Below are 16,526 nucleotides of genomic sequence, written 5' to 3' on the forward strand. Positions count from 1 at the left end.
ATTCTATAATAATTTGCTAAGCTTTTGCACAAAAATAGCCAAATTATTCAATACTGTTTTATTACAAAGAGACAACAACCCTTTAAGTTTGTCTTCCTTTGGATATGTATAATAGTACGACGGGATGAATTTTATTCTAAACCGCTGTATGTGTTCATTTTTACATTGAAACAAGTAGTGAAATTGATTACCAACAGCACCAAGATTACATAATAAACAAAATCTTTCTGAGCGTTGAGGTGTTGGTCCAACGTCCAGTTTCAATTGGAAACTTGACGTTTGAGCAACGTAACTTACTTATGTAAATTCTACGATTTTTATTTAACTTCACTAAATACTTTTCAAAACCAAATTCATTTTTAAATAAACTGTAGAACTGACCTCTAGACGAATTCATCATGTCACTGTACCACCTCTGTATAAACTGATCATGTAAAATTTGTTTGACATATATTTTAGTGTCTAGCTTACTTAATACACTTTGACTATTCCATACATAAGATAAACCAGAGTTGTATAATATAGATTTAACATATAAAATCCATTTTGAAGGATATACATTTCTGTTATGCATATCTAGTAATAACTGATATAACATTCCTGACATTTTATTTTCATTTGTAATAAGTTTAGCCCAAAAGTTCAACATGCGACTTTCAATCTCAATTTCAGTCGGATAACGTCCGGTTTCCCCATAAATCATAAAATTTGGTGTAGTTGATCTTACAGTTAAGATTTTCTTCAAAAAATTGCAGACTGTAAGTCAAATGGTATATTAATGTTTCTAATTTTTCCGTATAGTGCATATAGTGCTTTTTGAACTTGGTCTAACAATTTTTTCTTTGCCAGTGAAAAATTCCCGTTGTAATTAAAAATTAGACCAAGGTATGAGTATGAATCAACTCTTTCTAAATTTTGTCCAAATAATTTGAAATCATGTTGAACTTTGATTTTACGCTTACAAAAAATAATGGTTTTAGTTTTGTCAACATTGACAGTCAATTTCCATCGTGAACAATAGTCTTCAAATACAAGAAGAGAACTTTGCAGATCTTCTGCACTTTCTGCCAATACAATGGTATCATCAGCGTACAGTAGCACAAAGATTAAACTATAGATTTTTAATATATCTTGACAATTCTTTGTAATATACTCAAGGCCTCGTACATTGTTTTGAAGAAAAAAGTCCTCTAAATCTGCTAAAAATACTGAAAAAAGAAAAGGTGACAAATTTTCCCCCTGACGAAATCCCACATCGCATGAAAAGAACCCAGAAATTTGGTCGTCCTGCTTAACACAGGATTTAATGCAATCATACATGTTATAAATTACTTTTAATATCTTTCCACCAATATTATTTTTTATCATCTTTTGCCAGAGTCCAACCCTCCATACCGTATCAAACGCCTTCTTAAAATCGACGAATGTACAAAACATTTTTCCCAAATGATACATAAAGACCAATTAGGACATGTAAACAAAATATGTTATTCACTGTTGAATAACCCTTTCGAAATCCGGCTTGGGACTATGGAATAATATCTACTAAATCTGCATATTCAGTTAGTCTGAAATTCAAAATAGCTGTAAAAAATTTCCCAACTGCTGAAACAAGTGTGATGCCTCTATATAAATCAGGATCAAGGGGGTCACTTTTGTTTTTGAAAATAGGTATTATCATACCAAGTGTCCACATTTCTGGAATGACTCCTGTATTCAAAATAATATTAAACAACTTAAGATACAGTGGCATCAACATATGTGCCGTTGATTTTATGTACTCATTTATTACACAGTCATAACATGGAGATTTACCATTTTTTAACCCTTTGATTGCAGAAATGATTTCATCCTCTGTTATTTCTCTGTTTAGAATATCATTTGCCAATTCATCATCCAATTCTGGTATTTCAAAATATGTATCATCCAAACTATTATCAGTATTTAAATTTTTGAAATAATCGTATAAAGTCTCTATATCTATTTTTGATTGGGATTTTGATTTGTTAAAATGATTCAAAATTCTCCACAATTCCCTGGGGTCAGATTTCGATGCTTTATGAAGTTCATTTTCTAATCTAAATTCATATTCTTGAAAGCATTTCTGTATTTGTGTTTTATATGCTTTACATGCTACTTTTAACTCTTTCCTCTTTGCATCTGATTTATTAAGATTAAATTTCTTCTTAGCTTTATGGAATTCATTTCTCTTGAGATGACAGCTATGATCAAACCATGGCTGATCAACCCGATTGCTTCTGTTTTTATAGACATGTTTATTACCAAAAGTAGACTGGGCTGTATCCGTAAACAATTTGTTTACATTTTGCATAAACATATCCAACTCAGATTGGATAGTTTCCTTATTTATCAATATCAAGCATATCCAATTGATTACATAAATTATCAACAGATAATGTATTTTCTAAATTTTCAATAAAGTGTTGTTTCTTATCCCCAATCCAACGAATAGGTTTCACAATTCTATTCATTGAGTTGCTATCCTTATGCAAATCAGACAGTGTTCTCAGTGAAATAACCAAATGCAATCTGCAATGTACATCAGAAAAAAGAGGTTCAAAATGTTTGACCTCAAACTCTTTGATAAGCGGAAATAAGTCAGATGCAACTAGAAAATATTCAACTAAACTAGAATCTTTGCAGGTAGCTTTACCAATATTTCTATCGTTACATACTCTTCCGTTTGCAATATATAAACTATCATTTCTACAAAACTGTATAAGTTTGTACCCATATGTATTACACCTTGCTTTATCTTCTGATTCCCTTTTTAAAGGAATGTTGTACATATTTAATTTATTATAATCATACAATTCATCTGACAATGTTTGATCATTATCATAATTCAGATAGAACAAAAGATCATCGTCACATACAATGTAATCTGCTAATTTTGCTGACCTTGCGTTGAAATCGCAATCAGCGCGCATACCGTATCGTTATGTTTCAATGAGAGAAGTTCACTTTCAATTTCATTAAATGCTTCTGACGATGTGTATTTTGAGCCCTCTGGTGGAATGTACACACATCCTAATAATAAATTTTGACCTGTGTTTGAAAAGTTATCAAATTTCACCCACAATACAAATTCCGATTCACTATTAGGATTTTCGACGAATGGTTTTAAACATGATTTGTATATAAAAATTATACCCCAGATTTTTTATCACATTTTTTGCGATGTTTAGAAAAGTAACTATAGCCTGATGGAAGATTCAGAATATCTAAGTCATCTGTTTTTGATTCAGTACCAACAATGACATCATACAATACAATCAATTCAGAAAATTCAGGACACAAAAGTTTGCTTTTAAGCTCACAAACATTAATACATGTAATATTTAAAGTATTCATTTTGTCACTTTGGATTGAGTCTTGCTTATTGTTACAATTCTTATAATGGCCTCTTGTTGGTCTGTTCTATGCCGATCCATTGTCAGAATGTTGCTGTGGTGGAATGTCATTCAATCTGTGTTGTCGTTGTTGCATATTGCTTTCTGGAGGTGGAACTGGAGCACTCGGAACATCAATAGAGAATTTTGGTCGCATTGAAGGAGGAAATATTCTTCTGCCGTCAACAATGAGCTTATCACCACTAAATTTTACATCACGTTTTAACCTCTGTTCCCGCTTAAAAACTGGCCATAACTCATTGCGTCTTTCACCGACCTCTCTAGGAAATTGTTCATAGACACCGAAACCCGAGCCTCTCAACTTTTCCGTAGCAGCTTGCAAAACCATATTTCTGTCCTTACGTTTCTCAAACTTAGTAACAATGCTCCTAGGTTTGTTATCTTTCCTGGGTCGCAAGCGGTGAGCAACATATATAGGAATTTCAGTACGAATTTCAAGCTTTTCTTTGATAAAGTGTTTGTCAAGTTCTTCTGTTTGTTCTGTTCTGTTCTGTCGTTTCGTATTCATCGATTTCTCGTAAGTTTGTAAATATAAGGTTGTCACGCATAGATCTTGTTTGAATGTCTAGTAATGTTTCTTTCAGGTCTATATTTTCGTTGTACAATTCCTTGTTTTGGAATTCAATTCGTTGGACCCATTGTTCAAGTTGTGAAGTGCGTTGTTCGCTACCTTGAATCCTTTCAGAGTTAAACTGTAAGTGTGTTTTTATTGATGAAATTTCTGATTGAAGGCCATGAAAATTAAGCTCAGGTCTTTCCAGGCGCTCGTTTATTGCTGGTAAGACATCAAGTTTCGACTGAGCAGAGTCTAATTTCTCAAGTTTTGCATAAATGTCATATGATATGATATAGACACAGAGAATATTTTGATTACTGACCTTATGATAAAAATAACTGAATGCAGAAAAAGATAATTTTGTATCTTTTTGTTGAAAACACATGTTTATGTTCCTTGGAAATTACCAAAATGTGAATGTGGATTTCGTTCCCGATGTGCCTTTCAATAAGGTCATACTTAAGTTATGGCTTTAGTTGGAAATGCCCATGTACACCCATTAGTTTGTATAACTCAAGGAACAGCCTTGATATTATTTCCGAGAAAACTGATGTTTATTTTATTCATTGAATAAAATAAGCACTAAAGTACATGATTTTTTCGCCAAAAAAAAGGGATTGGTTATATCTTTTTCTTATAATGACTTAAGTAAAATTGTAACAGTAGCGTTAAATATAGAACACAAGGCCAACAGGCAAAGTTAGCCAAATCTCTACCAAAACCTCGTTTGTCATCTACAAGGCCTCTCTAGAATAGACCGTCGTTTTCTTTCAAGGGTTAAATCTTCTCGGTGTCCTTAATTTTTAATCAAACTTAACCCTTTATCTTATTTTCAAAAACCTATTAGCAATAGCCACAACTTGAAATGCAATTAAATAACATTAATATACATTTGCACGCAGTATTCTTTAATTAATATCGATTACAAAAAAAATGCTTGGATGAGAACTCGCACATACAATGCCATGTCAACATACAAAAGAATATTAATTTACTTTAAAACTACTACTGTCGTAACCATAAAAGATCGTGAACAAGAAAATTAAGGGAACCAGTATTCGAACGGCAATCAGAAGAATAAAATTCAAGGAAAACGACTAGAAACACAAACAAAAAATAATTAAAAATAATTAGCATTAACCCAGACTCTACTGAAAGTAGCAACTTAGACCACGGGTACCAGTACGGTAAGTGTCCAGTGCTTGTCAGTAAACATCCATCGAGTAGCTCATAAAATTTCACGTCCGGGTTAGACGACGAAAAAATAAAACTATGACTCGTTGAACAAATCGGTTGTCATGATGCAAATGGATATATATTAAGGATCCATAATGATGAAGTGATGACTTTAATTTTAAGCTACATCAACCAGTATCAGAAGCCTAATCGTAAAAATGGGTTAAGCACGATATAAAAAGTACGTGTAGTTTCGGCAAGCTCTAGCATACCGAAATTGCGGAAAAAACAAGATGCAAATTGTGTACAAATTTAAACACTATTATATTGAAGAAAAACAATCAGGGCCTTGGTATATATCAATGATACTATTTATTTATAATATATTTAATTAATCAGTTCGTTTGGTTTGAAAAGAGTATTTGAAACGAAAGCATTTCGTTTTAATTTGAGAAATAACGGAAGCTGTTATGTTTAAAAACATTATTAATTAACTAGAATAAATTAGACAGAATACAGATAATCTGTCACATCGATACTTTCATTCTATGAGGCCAATACGAGAATCTATAGGCTAAAAACCACTAATTCCACTTCCCATAGGCTTCTATGCTAATTTCACAATATTCAATGGCTTCTCTGGACTTTACCTTAACTTTAACCTGCAGAGGACTATATATCAGCATGATTCAACATATGTCAGCTCACAATCCTCAGAATGGCATGTGGGGTTAGCAGACTTACAGTGCAGTACTGGTCATCGGAAGTGAAGGGTCTATAAATAGCATGGGAAATCCCAGTGTTTTCACGAGATAGCGGTATATTTAAAAATCATTATGGAGATTAGGCTTCACATCACAAGAAGCAAAATGCACCTATAAAATGTACAGAAATGTTTTTCCTTTAAGAAACTGTTTAAATTTTTTAAATAAGATGAGAACTTTTTTCACAGCACTATGAGGAACAGGGGTAATTTCTGCGTAGGACTATTTTTGCGTACGTTCCAAATGCTCATCGGTTGAATTGGTGGTCTGTAACCTAAAGGGTCACTTTTTGTCTTAGAAAAAATAAATAACTATACAGGTATCTTCCTACACACATATTGAATGCATTTGCAAAGTTTCAGTGAAATGTGACAAGCACTTTTTTTAATATTTGATTTTTAAATATAGGGTAACCAAGTTGCGCGAGCAAAAAAGTGACAATATTCTACCATACTTAAATGCATTAAATATTTGCAAAGAACTTTTTCTGACTTTTCAAATAAAAAAAAATCAATCACAACTTGTTTTTTAACAATATTAATAAAGAGATAGATTTAAAAGTAATCATTTTCTGAGAAATTGGTCTATTTTTAAAAATTTATTTCTGACATGCCTCCCCCTTTTTCTTGATCACATGTCAAAAATCCTAAATCTTTAAATTTTCACAAAAGGTGATATATTTGGTTTTAAATTTGTAAATACAGTGTTTTCACATTAAAACATGACCAGTTAAGGGCACCTAAAGCAAAAAAAAGTACTCAATAATGGATTTTCCATGTTGCCATAGGGTAATGCTTATATGGCCTTAACCGCAGTAATGAAAGTGAGTTTTTCCTCATTTCTAACCTAATTTTTGCTCAAATCTACACAAAACTTGATTTCAAGTGCTTATTACCACCATATTTAGGTCAATATAGCCCTCAAAGTTTAATGTTTGATATTTTTACTAAATTTTCTACACTTTTTACAAAATGGGACATAAAAATCAGCCAAAAAGACCAATTTTCCATATGTTGGACCTATAACTTAAAAAAATGCATATTTTGAAGGATTTTTGTAGTGTATTCCTCTCATGGCAAAGTTAACAAGATCTTCAAGTAGTTTAAAGCTATTTAAGGAAACTTTTCATTTTGCCATGGCTTCAGCTTAAGGCTAAAATCACTAATTCCACTTCCCATAGGCTTCTATGTTAATTTCACAATATTCAATGGCTTCTCTGGACTTTACCTTAACTTACCCTGCAGAGGACTATATATCAGCATGATTCTACATATGTCAGCTCACAATCCTCAGAATGGCATGTGGGGTTAGCAGACTTGCAGTGCAGTACTGGTCACCGGAAGTGAAGGGTCTATAAATAGCATGGGAAATACCAGTGTTTTCACGAGATAGCGGTATATTTAAAAATCATTATGGAGATTAGGCTTCACATCACAAGAAGCAAAATGCACCTATAAAATGTACAGAAATGTTTTTCCTTTAAGAAACTGTTTAAATCTTTTAAATAAGATGAGAACTTTTTTCACAGCACTATGAGGAACAGGGGTAATTTCTGCGTAGGACTATTTTTTGCGTACGTTCCAAATGCTCATTGGTTGAATTGGTGGTCTGTAACCTACAAGGCCGATTCGATGTTTGCCCGTATTGTCCCGGATTTTATGAGATTTAGCCGTCCAATACATCATATTGGGCTGGTTAGAATCCATACTGACCTTGCGTATTGGACTGGTTAGTAAATAAAGGTATAGTGGCGTACGATTTGCCATATTGACTGTTATTAGTCCTCGGCTAGAAATATTGGACTATAGGTTACACCTTAGACCAATAAATGAGCCAATATGGAAAACCTTACGCAATAATACTATATTATTCAAACATGGAAAACACACACACACAACAAAGAACATAAAGTAACTAAAATCATACATACAAAGTAACAAAAGTAAATGAGCAACTCGGACTCCACTAAAAACTGGGAGCATGGACCAGGTGCACTGGTAGGGTAAGCGTCCTCTGCTTTTCTAGAAACACCCGCCGAGTTGCTCATAAAAAGTCAAGTCCGGGGTAGACAAACGAGGAAAGTAATCTATGACCCGTTGAATAAATCATGATGCTGATGGATACATCATAACGATCCACGAGTTCATGATGACGACCATAAAACTTCTGTAGTGATGACTTCAATCTTGTAGCAACATAACCCAGAAGCCTATTTGTTAGAGTTCTAGCGCGATACAAAAAGTCTGCGTAGTTTCGGCAAGCTCTGGCATAACGGGTTATTGTGCTTAAATAATAACATTATTGATAATATGTAATTATGTAAAAAGTGAACCTTAAGTTCTATTCCAAACAAGTCTGGGAATTCTATTTTTTGATGAATTACAATTTCAAGACGTTACCTACGTATCTTACACATTAAGTCTCGTCGGGTGAATCCATGTTTGTACGAGAATGGGTCCTGATCTACCATTCAAATGCGTAGAGATTGGTCTTTTACAGAGCGTTGAGTTCAGTATTAACAGCAAATATCTTCTGTGTAAAAATACCAATATAAAATAACAAACATCTATTTTAACACAAAAGTGACAAAAAGCAATAAAGTAAACATTTTGAATTGTATAATGTAATGTTTCGAGATCCCGAAAGTAGATCGGTTTTTGAATTTCAATACGTTCTGCATAATAAATTCCGGAGACAAAAAAAGAACAATAAAGAATAAGACATATATTAAAATCCAAAACACAATAACATGTATTATTTTTTTCACTGAAATACACCAGGATTGTCTCTCTTTTACCGTGACAATTAACTTTTGGATTAATTTCGTAGGTTACGTCAATACACGGATATACTCTATTATCAGAAACCAAAAGCAATGGAAATTTTCAGGTAAAAATTGGCTAAAATGACAACCTTTTACAGAAAACGTTTTAACATTGTCTTCTGTCATAAGTTAACCTATAGATAAATCTCTCTATATAACAACTGATAGCTGTGTTTCAACTTTAAAGCCGTCTGCTCAGCTCAAAAACCAATGAAGAACAGCTTAACCCATAAAATAAAAACAAAAAACGCAAAAAACAATAATCTCACCCAAGAACCAGCCGATTCGTCCAAAACACTGTAACCTTGTTACATATTCAAATAAAGTATATTAACAAGAAAACATTTTCCAATTGACCCGTGCAGGTCCGGGTGTCAAAAGAATAGGCCTGAAGCAGCGCTAAGCTTGTCGAAAAAGGCGACTAAATAGTGCTCAGAACCTAAACCGGGGGCTATGGCGCTCTGCCCACAGAGCAACTGGGTTGTGTGCCCCAGGCGGTGGAATGGGGTACCTCTGGTGTGTTACATGCTGGGGTTGTAAGACTATAATACGGAAAACATGATCGCAAACCATAGCGGTGCAACGTGTTGGGAAAGATGCCACGTTCGTCACACGTTAAAAACACTACTGTGGTATTCTTCCCGAGTATGAACCATACGGCTCCGCCACAGGAGGCTAAATTGCCCGACCCTACCCACCTCTCCCTATTCCCAATGGCAATCAAAATATGTCGACCTTATTATCCATCTGTCCCATCCCATTTTTCATTTCATCATACATTTCATGTTCATCAATCAAAAGGCTAATAACAAATACATTATTCAGAAATAACACAAAATGAACATTACATTCTCTCTTTAACAAGTTATTGACATTTTTATATGTCATGCTCCCACTTAGACATCTTCGTTCAAAAACACTGGTGATTAAGTAAAATACTGTTCTGTGAAATTCTATCATCAAGCCTTTTGCATCCTCATTTCTTAGTTTTGGACTCAAATTTACCTTTATTTACCATTCCGGCTGATTTTGTATCGCCTACTTTGTCCTTCAAATTTACAGACTCACAGGTTAAGTTATTGTTACTACTGTGGTAATGTTACTCTACGCCCGTTACTGGCGTCCTAGGAGCTCTGATGTTCTTATCTGCCTCATCAATTAAAGGATTGGTTGATCCACTCAAATCTAGATCAAAATTGTCACAAAAGAGGTTGGTTTTTCTGATCTTGCCGTTATCCACAGAGATGCGCCAAAGAACCGATTCCCTGTTCTTCTTTACTCAGGGTTTATTATGACCGACACTAAGGGAGCCTTAATTCGTATCATCCAGTCAGTCTTTTTACACTTAATACATCATGGTTTGTGCTGTGCTGTGTAATCTGAACTGTTATCTAAAACTCTATATTGGTATGTGCCCGTAATTCAGCTCCAATTCCTCCTCAGAAGACCTGTATTGCGTATTGTTTCTTGTCTTCGCCATTTTTATTATAGACGACATATTAAGGTATTACACAATTAAGTTCATTGACAATAATCCAAGAGTCATACTCCAACCTATCTGCTTACTTATGCTGGCCGTCGAACGTTAGCGCCGTCGCATAGACTTCATCTTTTGGTTACAAATAGCTCATTTGACTCGTTGGTCATATCCTGACTTGTGTTGTTTCTTGGATGTACTGGTTTTAAATGGTGCCCAGATTTATGAGATTTAGCCGTCCAATACGGCTTTTACCCGTCCAATACATCATATTGGGCTGGTTAGAATCCATACTGACCTTGCGTATTGGACTGGTTAGTAAATAAAGGTATAGTGGCGTACGATTTGCCATATTGACTGTTATTAGTCCTCGGCTAGAAATATTGGACTATAGGTTACGCCTTAGACCAATAAATGAGCCAATATGGAAAACCTTACGCAATAATACTATATTATTCAAACATGGAAAACACACACACACAACAAAGAACATAAAGTAACTAAAATCATACATACAAAGTAACAAAAGTAAATGAGCAACTCGGACTCCACTAAAAACTGGGAGCATGGACCAGGTGCACTGGTAGGGTAAGCGTCCTCTGCTTTTCTAGAAACACCCGCCGAGTTGCTCATAAAAAGTCAAGTCCGGGGTAGACAAACGAGGAAAGGTAAACTATGACCCGTTGAATAATGTTGTTTCTTGGATGTACTGGTTTTAAATGGTGCCCAGATTCTAACGTCGAACCTGCCTGAATGACTCGTCTAAAGAACTAAGAATCATCAAAGGATTCTTAATGTGTCGTTGATAATGCTGGATATAGGGTTATTTTAGTTAAGGAAGCGTGTTATTTCTTCTAGAATAGTGGGTCGGGGCCAATTCAGTGCCCTCCCAACCTTTTCTGGATCCGGTGATATTCTGTTTCTAGACTTAGTGGATGATTATTTTTGTTCTTGAAGAAAGTTTAGTTAAAGTCTTCTCCATTAACATTACTGGAATTGATCAAGTATCTGTTCCAACAGGCGCTAGTGGGTTTGAGGACTATTAACGAGACCAAAAAGGAAGGATGTTAACTCGTAGATGCCAAATGGCCCTAAAGTTCTTTTTGTGTGGTGTGTTTTTTCAACTTCAACTTGTTGGCTCCTACTCTTCATGTCAAGTACGGTGCGTTTTCACAGCTAAACACAAACGAAATTGATCCAATTAATCTTAAGATTTTTGTTGGTGTTCAATAAGTACAACGTTAGGCATTGAAGTTACATTCCAGATTTCCTTCAGCAATATCTACTCTGACACCAATGTCGGTGTTAGATATTTGCAACAGTTCACATGAGATGACATGTGTTGAACTTGTTACTGTTCTAGTGGTAACACATATGATGTAAACTAATAATAAGGCCGTTTGCTCTAGTTTCTTGTCTCTGAAGAATAGATATCTAACAGGAATATGCCACTGAGTATGGAGATCAGCATTTTGCAGAAATGACGAACCACATCGCTGATTTTCTTGGGCTCAACCAACAGATTGAACATACGCACTCTCTGGACCTTTGAGAAAATTACAAGGCTGATGTGTGGTTTATGTAGCTGATCCTTTTAACTGACGTTCTTCAAATATGTAACCATTGTAAGAAATCTTATATCGTACCAATTCAATACTTAGGAAGGCCTCTCAAGATTAAATAGGACATTAAGGTAGGAACTGAAAAGAACTGCTGATGATACACACAGTTGGACCTGTTTCTAGTAATGTTGCAGCTGATACCACAAAAGTATTATATAGATAGTAGTGATTTACCGAATGTTCACTGTGTAAAAATTCTGTTAATTCACACTGTGAATAAATTAGGTAATTTCATGTTATTATCTTGTAAATCGTGTTGTTGAGTAAGTTTGTATTCCTTACTTACAGGGATATTGATCGAGAGTGGTACGGAATGAGATTAAGATTTGATTTTCAATATATTATGCATTTTATCATACATTAGATATACGAGTATTTCAGTACACACAAACAGTCTGAAAGATCCCGCATTTAAATGAAAGAGAATTCCGAGTAGGGTTACAATAAATGCAAGACTGGAGTGTGATAAATTATGTGACATGTATAATAGTAGTCAAGCATTTCAGACTTTTATTCATGAATAACGAGGAATAAAACGACCACCAAAAAATAAATGACATTAGAATGAAAACAGAGTATTCAATATTTGTTGAGGTTTCAAAATTTTTGGCTTGCTTGGTGACAAGAAATAAATGTACAATAAAAAATGGCCCTGATGATAAAAATCGGCAGGTAAAACTCAGTGCTAAAGATAGAAATGACTGAAATCAGGATTCGAATGGAATAAAAATAATATAACTCCTGCATTACGACAAACAAGAAAAATCGACACACACACAACCAAAATAAAACATAAAAAAGACAAAAACAAACAATGGTAAGTAAGCATTAACCCGGTTTCCACTTGGATCAGGTATACCGGAAAGGTAAGCGTACTCTGCTTTATAGAAACACCAACAGAGTTGTTCATCAAATATCACGTCCAGGGTAGAAAAAAAGTAATAGTAACCTGGGGACGTCTTCATAAATGTGTCAATAAAATTGAGGTTTAAATAGCTGTCTTTATATAAACATTAACATATAAACATTAGACAAAACAAATGCATGTAAAAAACATCAAACTTAACTATACTCATTATCAGGATGATGTACTGAACCACATAACAAATATGAATTTGTCATTTGCTCTTGCGATTTTGATATAAAAACTATAAATCGTGTTTGAAATTGGCCTTTTGCAAGCGTTATCGCTCTTCATTTGGGTTGACTAAATGTGTACGAAAGAGATTAATTCAAAGTGAAAGCAAGAAAAAGATTGTTACTAATAAATGAGTAAAGCAAATGTGAAGTACGAGGTTTCAAGTTTCCATAGAACTTTTGAAGCCACGTCTTTCTTCCTTATCTCATATTTGTTGTTTTTTTTTGTTTTGTGCAACAAATAGCTTTTGGAAATTACTCTTCACACTGAGTAATGGATGTCATATCTCGGGATTCGAATTAAGATTCGAGAGACACTAATTGCTTTTAATTCAAATACAACTGTTCTCTCTGCAATTGCTGATCAGAGTCACTTGATACTTTGACACAAGCTTGTTATGGGTAATTATTTTTCAGATTCAAAGGACATAAACTTCTATTTTGTTGACTTTATTTTTTACCATATGAATATCTAGTATTTTTTAGGTAACAGCAACTGTGATTATAATCATATCTACTTGATATTTTGACACAAGCACAAGCTTTTTTTTAGTTATTTGGTTATGCCATATCGTATGAGTTGATTAAGCATTTAAGCGATGCAAACTCCTTGTTTGTATTTTTTTCAATAAAATGACATAATGTTGGGTAGGCATTGCCCAAATCAGCGAGCACCGTGAGCGTTACCGCTTTACCGTACATGTACCGTCTGTATGGAATTCGTAAAAATAATAAAGGACATAACAAATGTGGGGGGGGGGGTGTCGATCCTTCGCAACTGATTTTTTTCTATTTTTATTTAAGCAGCAAGCGAAATAAATATATTTATTTAAAAATCTGTTAATTAATGGAGGAGTTTTTTCAGTAAATAAATAATTTTTGAGTAAATAAAGTTTTTTATCCCAAAATTCCGACCCCATACCTCACCTTCCCCTCGCTCTCAAAATGGTCGATAACTTTACAGCACTTCGCTATACTTAACACATTTTATCCCTTAAGGGCATTTCCAGCAACATCCTTTTCAGTTTTGGTCTCAAATCAATTTGTACAGATATCGTAAATATTACAGTTCTCCACGGGTGTAGGGAATATTTTACATATATCAGGTGACGTAAACAAAATCTAGAAGATAGCCGCGAATTCCAAACAAGAAAATGATTGCCTTTCCTATCTTAGAAAAGCTATGCTTCGATTTGGATAATGCAATCGGAATTATATTTTTTAGCTTGATGCAAAATTAAGCAACTAACTAATATAAAAGTTCAGACTTCTCTAGAGTCTACAAACAAAAAAAACAACAAAAAAAACAAAAAAACGTCATTTGGTATACAATTATGTATTTATCTCCAATGTACTATAATTGTTTCAAATCAAGTGTTACTTTTGCATAATTATGTGTGGTGCGGCTACTGTATTTTAACAGATCTGGCTGTGACACATTGAATTGGGTATACATGCATATCTACATGTATAACATACATTGCATTTAGTACAGTGAGTTTGTATGGAATTTTGTACTTTTATATTGGACATTCTGATATATTTGGAACTTTTCCTATCGCAATGATAGACGCCTTCGGTGGTCCACAAAGGGAGAATAATACCCTTTCCACTCTGAACTTACCCAGTATTTCCCATAACAATTTAAAATGGATGGGAATAAGAACAGAGAAAAAAATAGATTTCGCAAACTTGAGTACGGAACAGAGAGGCAGAAAGGCTTTTGAAGCTGAAATGAGGTTAGTTATTTTGTAGCATTAATTAAATTTATGCAATGTATCTCTTCAAAATTACATGTACTTGTAAATCACTGTTTAAAATGTGTAAGAAATGATAATGAAGCCATGGCCTTGGCAATGAATCAACACATACAAAAGACAAAGGGACAAAGCTTTTTTGTTCTCCATTAAAAGTTGTAGAGATCTCCAGAAAGGTAGTATTGATGATTAAAATCTGAATCTTATAGCATGTTCAGGCCCAAAACAGATCAGTTTTGTGTATATTTGATTTTAAAATTGAATAGATGTAAAAAAAAAAGTTCCATTCTTTATGTATTATTTCTAATGATTGTATAACCATTTTCTATTATGATTTTAACAGGAACATTAGTATTGTAGAAGATGAAACTGCAACTTATAACGTTTCAGATGATGTGTTGGAAATGAATCCTACAGATTCTGAAATGAAGGACGTAACTTCAAGTGAAAGGTATTAGTGTTATTCATATTTTATGTAAAAAATACAGTTATTGCTTTTACACTGCGACAAAAATAGTTAAAAAGCTACAATTTGGCCATACAGTTAGTGAGTGTAAATACAATAATTTGAAACTCACTCTGGATTATAGCATAACAATGCTATCCATTTTACATTAATTACATTTAGTCCATGTCAGTATATTTCATGTAAGAGTAATCAAGGGAACCAAGATTCCAGCGGAAATTAAAAAAAAATGTTATCCAGGGACAAGGACCAGACAGGGAGAACACACACACACACACACAACAAATCACATAAAATAAAAAAAAATAGTACGTGTAAAGCAACAAAAGTAAATGAGCAACTCAGATTCCACTAAAAACTATGAACATGAACCAGGTGCACCGATAGGGTAAGGGCCCTCTGCTTTTCTAGAAACAATGGCCACTAGTAATATTGTTTTGAATGTAAATGTATTATAAATGCCTCTTGCATGGTTGTTTAAATAGATTGGGTTAAGTATGAAATGCGTTACACCACAAATATTGACATTACCATTTTTGGTTTTGTTTTTAATTTTGTTGATTTTAAATTGACAGGAATGCATCTGGGCCTGCTGTGATTTCTTTCGGAATGACGGTTTGTGCTGACCATGGAAAAAAAAGAGGATTTGATAGCCTAACTGGTAATGCATAATTATTTTCCACATAAATATAGTATAGGGAGACTTTTTATGTACATATGACTTCATTTCTACAAAAGGCGTAAATTAATTAAGTGCTTTGCTGGTTAAAACTAAATATATGGGTACGCCTGCAGATGCTGAATCGTGAACAGATGGCACCAACATAGACATTTAAGCCGTATACTGCTTTGAATTTTGACCAGACTGGTATTGGTCTTATAACTTTTGTACTTACATACAAATTTACAAAATTTCATGAATAGGCATTCAGACGGGCGGACTATGCAATTGTTATATTCCCAAATATTTTGTTTCTGGAGGTTGTCATCTGTCTGAAAACAGCTAAATTCCTATTTTTGTTCCCCAACCCTTAGTGGAGGGATACATGAAAATACTGGTGTCCGTCTCAATCGTGAACACAACTTCTTGGAAACCGCTGAACGGACTATGTTCAAACTTTTGGGATTGTTAGTCATCCCGTGTAGTTGATTATATTGCATCACGTTTTGATTTGACAAATTTTGCAGAAATTATTGAACTTTGTAGAATTTATACATATTTACCTATAGATACATTTTGTGAACGCAATTCCACGGAAGTTGCTCAACGGATTTGTTCAAATTTTATTGGATTGTTAGTCATCAAATGTAGT

General features: G+C 34.0%; 1 protein-coding gene across 5 annotated transcripts in view; it reads left to right on the forward strand.

Moving 5' to 3' along the window:
* LOC148628253 (sodium-dependent proline transporter-like) overlaps positions 1-16,526 on the forward strand; it is a 44,298-nt gene that overhangs the window by 136 nt on the left and 27,636 nt on the right. Inside the window, exons 2-4 of one of the 5 annotated variants that reach the window (XM_088585154.1) lie at positions 14,414-14,729; positions 15,091-15,198; positions 15,789-15,874. In XM_088585154.1, the coding sequence (XP_088441280.1) occupies positions 14,554-14,729; positions 15,091-15,198; positions 15,789-15,874 (370 nt within the window). In that variant the 5' untranslated portion in view covers positions 14,414-14,553. Of the gene's footprint in view, positions 1-55; positions 14,730-15,090; positions 15,199-15,788; positions 15,875-16,526 lie in introns of those variants that run through there. The other 4 variants (XM_088585163.1, XM_088585173.1, XM_088585158.1 and 1 more) reach the window with 4 other exon arrangements.

Source organism: Perna viridis, chromosome 1 (genome assembly GCF_037379345.1).
Source record: "Perna viridis isolate PV_CMFRI_1.1 ecotype Kerala chromosome 1, ASM3737934v1, whole genome shotgun sequence".
Lineage (NCBI taxonomy): Eukaryota > Metazoa > Mollusca > Bivalvia > Mytilida > Mytilidae > Perna > Perna viridis.